Source organism: Vigna unguiculata, chromosome 5 (genome assembly GCF_037176805.1).
Source record: "Vigna unguiculata cultivar grain cowpea cultivar isolate G323 ecotype 2 chromosome 5, ASM3717680v1, whole genome shotgun sequence".
NCBI lineage: Eukaryota > Viridiplantae > Streptophyta > Magnoliopsida > Fabales > Fabaceae > Vigna > Vigna unguiculata.
The window spans coordinates 45,673,864-45,680,838 of record NC_140796.1 but is presented as its reverse complement, the minus strand read 5'-3'; the positions used below and the strand labels follow the sequence as shown (position 1 = coordinate 45,680,838).

At 43.5% G+C, this 6,975-nt stretch overlaps 1 protein-coding gene across 1 annotated transcript; it reads right to left on the bottom strand.

Annotated features, from left to right (window-relative positions):
* Positions 1-791: 791 nt before the first annotated feature.
* LOC146886479 (uncharacterized) lies at positions 792-1,238 on the bottom strand. The gene has a single exon (XM_085673466.1). It carries the CDS (start codon positions 1,236-1,238, stop codon positions 792-794), a length of 447 nt encoding a protein of 148 aa, XP_085529592.1.
* Positions 1,239-6,975: the final 5,737 nt, after the last annotated feature.

Genomic DNA, 6,975 nt, shown 5'->3' with positions numbered 1-6,975 from the left:
CACCTCCATATGCGTGAAGATCATGTAGCACAGCGCACCGTCATGTAGTTCCCTCATAACACCTTGGGAAGACACCAACTCAGGCTCCTCTGAGTCGGGAAACAACAACTTCTTCTCCTGACAGTCTATCAGAATGCGATTGGCAGAGAGCCAATCCATTCCTAAGATCACCTCCAACTCCTGTAGAGGTGGGCAGATTAAGTTCATCCTGTACCTGCGCCCCTCTACTTCCACTGGAAGCCTAGCACACAAGGACGACGTCTTGACCAAACCCGACGCCGGAGTAGACACCGCAAGTTCACATTGCAGCTCGCGCACCGGCAGACCCAACCGTTCCACACATGCATTTGACACAAAAGAGTGTGTCGCTCCAGAATCATATAACACATAACATCTCATCCCAGAAATCACACAATAACTCATAACAAGGTTACCTGAACCTGCAGCCTCAGCTCCGGTCATGGCATAGACTCTGCCCGTCTCCTGAGGCCTGTTGCCTCTATCTCTCCCCTAATGCTGATGGGGTGTCTGAACTGGAGGGCGGGTCGCTGCCCTAGAAAGGTTGGGACAATCCCTCCCAAAGTGGCCTTCTTGCCACAGTTGTTGCACCTACGATAGCCCTCCCTAAGTGGACAGGCGTACCTCGGGTGGGGTCCTCCACATGTGTAACACCGAACTCGGCCCTGCTGCGGAGGAAAGCTCCTAGACTCCTGAGGCTGATGGTGTGGTCTATCATATGGTCTCCTTCGCTCCTCGTGTCTGGGCCTGGACCCAGATGGTCCACCTATCCTCTAAGGTGGTTGTGGCTGTTGTGGGCGCTGGCCTTCCACCTCGCGCTTCATCTTCTCCATCACCCTGGCCTTCTCTACCAGAGCGGCAAAATCCTTAATGGACAAGGGTGCCACCATCAAGCGAATATCACCGCGAAGCCCATTCTCGAATTTCATGCATTGCCACTCCTCATCGAGTGGTAGGGTGTAGAAACGGCTGAGGTGTTTGAACCTCTCAGCATACTCTTCTACTGTTTTCCCTCCTTGGGTCAACTGGAGGAATTCCACCTTCTTGGCGTACCGGATGCTGTCGGGAAAGTACTCTGATAGGAATCTCTCCCTGAAAGTCTCCCATGACACTGGCTCATCCTTCTCCTCCAGGATAGATCGGGTGCTGCTCCACCAATGCTCCGCCTCCCCCGTCAGCATGTACACAGAGAACGCCAACCTGTTCTCTGCAGGGCACATCTTCGCATCATAAATGCACTCCAGGTCCTTCAGCCATTGGTCTGCGGCGTCAGGACTAGTCTTCCCGTCAAACTTCGTCGGGTGGTGCTTCAGAAAATCCTCTAGGCTCCACTCCCTGACTGCAGGTCATGGTTCAGGACCCAACACAGGGGCAGCCGCCCTGTTCTCCTCCAGCTGGCGGAGGGCCTCCATATGCTGCCGATGAGCATCCTCAGAAGCTACCCTCGCAGCCTCCATCTGCTGCATCACTGCCTGTTACTGCTTAAGCGACGCCGCCTGTCGCTGCATGGATGCCTCATGTTGCTGCATCATCGCAGCACTCTGCTGTGCCATCGCTGCTACTATCGCCTCTATGGTTCTGGCGATATCGGGTGCGTCCCCTGGGATGATTGAGAAGCTCGACGAGGAGGTGCCATAGTCCACTGGCACACAGAAAATCACTTGGTTAGACTTGATAAAGGCAAGAATTTTAACGGAATACTCAGAGACAGACAGAGAAAGCTAAGCGGACAACCCAAGTCCATAGACCTAAGGAATGACCGCTCTGATACCATAAATGTAACACCCTATTTAATTAAGCACGTGAAATTAAAGGAATGTCACAGTAAAAATAACATAAAAACGCGGTCTAGGATCAACTCCATACAATCCATGGCATACCACGATGCCTAAAAGAAACTAGAGGAAAAGTTAACCAGAATGCATAAACTACGGACGAACAGATACATGGGTCGCAACCCTAAATGAACTCATACAAGAATAACAACCAGTCCACACACGGACTATGCAGCAGAATCTCCACTTCCTTGCTGAGTCCTGGAACCTCGCCCATCTGCTCCCATCAATTAGATTGATGATCATCGCAAGAAAGAAGTACCACATACAAGACAATCATACAACAAACAGGGTAAGCTAGAGCCAACACATTTTCATCATACAGTCAAACACATTATCATCATCCCATATCCATATAACAACCAAACATGTCATGACTCTTCATTCAATATACTACGACTCAACTCAACTCATCCGGATACGTATAACTTAGTCGGATTCAGCGGATGCTTGCACTTGTGGTGGGTACCCCTGCTCGACCCTGAGCTGCTCAACTCCGAGCTATGTGTTACAAGTGTTACGATGAATCAAATCTCCCTCACAACAAAGTTAGCCTTAATGAATTTCAGGCCTCCTACTACTCTCACCACAGGAGTCAGTCCGCTCTAAGTGAGACTAATTGGCCCCTTAGAGTGTTAGGATGCAGTCCTTACCTTGAATCCTTACCTAGTTATACAGATGGGGCACCACCATGGACACCCACTAACAGGGGTCATGGAATTACGTCTCGACCACTGAAGCGCGACCCCAGAGGTCTCACCTAGAGACCCCAAGGAATTTATACGCTGACACGGACCAACATTCATAGCTCAGCAATAAACGAACATAAAATCATATTTACATTTCCATACCAACCCCTGAGATTAATTCCTCATACGCATCATATTTCGAATCCATACCTCTGATCATCACCACCCCATGAATCTAGGGCCTCATCTCATATTAATCACGTGTTCCTTTAGTTCCAAACCACTCATTCATTTCACATGCCAATATCATACCCAACCCGTCATACGCAATTCATGAATCATGCCAAACATACCTCATGTTCCATTATATACATATCACTCATCATACAATCATACTCAACCAAAACAGATCATTCAGGAACATACAGACATCCAATCGCAGCACGGTCAGCACCTCGCTCAGGCTGAGGGGTCTCGCTAAAGCGAGCCACCCCCTCCGCCTAGGCGAGGGCACAAGAACAAGAGCATGAGCAACGCGGGATCTCGCTTAGGCGAGATCCCTCTCGCCTGGGCGAGTTGCCTGCTCGCTCAAAAGCCACAGCGGGTCGCCTGGGCGACCATTCGTGGAGAAAAAGGCTTAGGTGAGCCTCTGTTAATCTCGCCTAGGCGAGACTAGCTCGCTTGGGCGAGTTTATCAGTGCCCGCCACTGTTTTCACCTGCAACAGACGCAAATACGTACCACAAGCAACAATCCCACCATATCATACATCCATATCAACAGGCAAACACAAGGAGATCACCAACCACATAAAATAGCAAACTCGTACCAAACAAACCGAAGGGTCCTAGCTTCCCTTACTTGGAAATGGGTTTGCACGGGACTTCTACACTGAAACAGGGAGCACAACAGCTCTAGAACCCAACTCGCAAACTGGAACAGCAAGCTAAACGAGTCATTATAGAGTTTCCCACTGTGACTACGAAACTACACTAGACAGAGGCGATAAGGTGAAAGAGTACTTACGTGAGCAGAACAATGGCCAAGATGGAACGTGAATCGGAAGAACGTCGAAACCCTAGCAGGGGTAGAAGACGGCTGCGGCTCTAACGCAAGGATAATGATTCTCTGAAATGCCAAGAAGTGAAGAGTTTAGGGCAGACTCTAAGACTTTATCTGTTGGGCCGACCTTAGGCCCACTTACAAGGGCAGCCCACTAACTTTTAGGGCAGAAAATAAAAATGGGGCCTTACATCAACCACAACTCCCACCAACAACAACATTCAAGAACGTGTACTTCACAATAGTATAAACAACAATAATAACAAAATACATGGTATAAAATAAAAATTAAAAATTAAAAATAGTTTTTCTTGAAATAGAAAAAAAGATCACCAGTACTAATACTAGTGTTGTGATGTTGGCCGTGATCTCATCAAAATATCTCGATTTCTTTTTAATGAAATTAGTTATAATAATGTTTTTATTGTGAGTAAAAATTAAACTTACCAAAAAAGAAGGTAACATTAGCTCTATATATGTTTCAATCTTGTCATAGTTATAAATCCTTCTAAATATTTCACTACTAATTCTTGTTTTAAGAAATGCTAAATAATGATTTTTTAATATGTTTTTTAGAACATTAATAGAGAAAAAAAGCAAAGAAGTTAAAGTATTGTTCATTATTGAGAAACTTAACGACACTTCTTTTAATATTATTTTTTATTTAAAGTTTTTAATTGATATTCATTCCTTAACCATTAATGCAAACTCCATAATGAAGTCATGGTGAGAATCACTAAATTTATACAGGTGCTTAAATCGTTTCCTTTAACCTTCGGAATTACAATAGTTCTTCATTTATTTCTTTGACATATTTCATTATAAACTTTTACTCTGACAATCCCCAACAAATATCTTTTAGTGTGTCCCTTCAAATATTTACGTTTGTTGTTTTATGAATTTTGGCAAAATTTTGTAACTAAATATGTCTAGTTACCATTTCACTTTTAATATATAAAACTACAAATTCATTTAATAATTTCCTTAACTTAAAAAAAATGTAATGATTGTTAGAATTATGGTGCTTGATTTAGTCCCACATTGCTTAGAATAGTGAGATGTGGTTCTCCATTTTACTATATAAGAGACTCTGTGTAAAGCTTTAAGATACACCAAAAATACAAATACTTCCTAGTGTAGTCGTGGACGTAGGCATACACATTGTAGCCGAACCACGTTAAATTCTCTGTGTCTATTTTTCTCTCCTTTATTCTTTCCTTTATTGCCTTGTTCCTAACAATTGGTATTAAGAGCCATTTTTCTTAGTATGCTCTGTGGTTGCAGCATTGTCTGATCTTCCACATCAGAAAAGATTTGGTTTCTATTTTTTTTCTTCTTGGGGATCTCAGTTTAGAGAAGTAGTGGGAGCTTTGGTCAAAGGCAGCAGAAGCTTTGGTCAAAGGCAGCAGGAGCTTTGGTCAAAGGCAGCAGGAGCTTTGGTCAAAAGCCGCAGCAGGAGCTTTGGTCAAAAGCCGCAGCAGGAGCTTTGGTCAAAAGCAGCAGGAGCTTTCGTCAAAGCAGCAAGAGCAATGGCATTGGAAGAAGGGAAGGTGAGGATTGAGAAGTTTGATGGCAGTGACTTCGGGTTCTGGAAGATGCAGATAGAGGACTACCTGTATCAGAAGAAGTTGTATCTACCCTTAACAGGGCAGAAGCCAACTGACATGGAGCAGGCGGAATGGGATTTGTTAGATCGGCAGACACTCGGTGTGATCCGATTGACATTAGCCAAGAATGTTGCGTTCAACATCATGAACGAGAACACAACCGTAGATTTGATGAAGGCATTGTCAAATATGTATGAGAAGCCATCTGCAGCCAATAAAGTGTATTTGATTCGCAGACTAGTCAACCTAAAAATGGGTGAAGGTAACTCGATTACTAATCATATTAGTGAATTCAATACAATTATGCGCAGTTGACATCAGTGCAGATAACATTTGATGATGAGGTGAAAGCATTAATTTTATTATCATCTCTTCCGGAAAGTTGGAGTGCAACTGTTACTGCAGTTAGTAATTCTGCAAGTAATAGTAAGTTGAAGCTTGATAACATCCGTGACTTGATCTTAAGCGAAGATGTTCGCAGGAAAAGTTCAGGGGAATCTTCCAGTTCTAGTTCCGGTTCAGCATTGAGTACTGAAACTAGAGGAAGAAGTAGCCAGAAAGGTCGTAATCAAGGCCGAGGCAGATCAAAGTCTAGAGAGAAATCAAAACCAAAATTCCGGAATGATATCACTTGTTGGAATTGTCAGAAAAGGGGTCACTTTACAAATCAATGTAGGGCTCCAAGGAAGAACAACAACAACAAGAGGCAAGATAGTGATCAATCAGCAAATGCAGCAACTGATGAAATTGAAGATGCACTATTATGTAGTCTAGATTGTTCTATTGATTCATGGATTATGGACTCAGGTGCGTCATTTCATACTACACCTTCTTTAGAACTATTATCTAACTATGTTCCAGAAAAGTTTGGGAAGGTCTACCTTGCAGATGGGAAATCTCTTGATATTATAGGAAGAGGTGATATCAATATCAGAACCTCTAATGGAAGTGTGTGGACTTTGAAGAATGTCAGACATATTCCAGCCTTAAAGAGAAACTTAATATCTATAGGGCAGTTGGATGATGAGGGGCATTACACCACCTTTGGAGATGGACACTGGAAAGTAATGAAAGGTAATCTTGTTGTTGCTCGTGGGAAGAAGCGAGGATCTCTTTACATGATTGCAGATGAGGATATGATATCAGTTGCAGAAGTTGGCAACAGTTCCTCTTTGTGGCATCAGAGACTTGGGCATATGAGTGAGAAAGGAATGAAGCTCATGGTCTCAAAAGGTAAAATACCTAACTTGAAGCATGTTGACGTTGGACCTTGCGAACATTGTATCTTTGGAAAGCAGAAAAAGGTTAGCTTCTCCAAAACAAGTAAGTCATCTAAAGTTGAAAGACTAGCACTAGTGCATACAGATGTTTGGGGGCCAGCTCCAGTGAAATCTCTTGGAGGTTCACAGTATTACGTAACCTTCATTGATGACTCTACAAGAAAGGTATGGGTTTATTTTCTTAAAAATAAATCTGATGTGTTTTCTGTGTTTAAAAGGTGGAAACAGGAGGTTGAGACTCAAACAGGTTTAAAGATTAAATGTTTGAAGTCTGATAATGGTGAAGAATATGACAGTAATCAATTCAGGGAGTTTTGTTCAGAGAATGGGATCAGAATGATCAAGACGATTCCAGGAACACCAGAACAAAACGGTGTGGCAGAAAGAATGAACAGAACCTTGAATGAGAGAGCAAGATGTATGAGAATCCAGTCAGGATTACCCAAGGTATTTTGGGCAGATGTAATAAGCACAGCAGCCTATCT

Bases quoted from the DNA above. Each gene is read 5' to 3' on its own strand.
- LOC146886479 (XM_085673466.1), bottom strand. From the start codon at position 1,238: ATGTGCCCTGCAGAGAACAGGTTGGCGTTCTCTGTGTACATGCTGACG.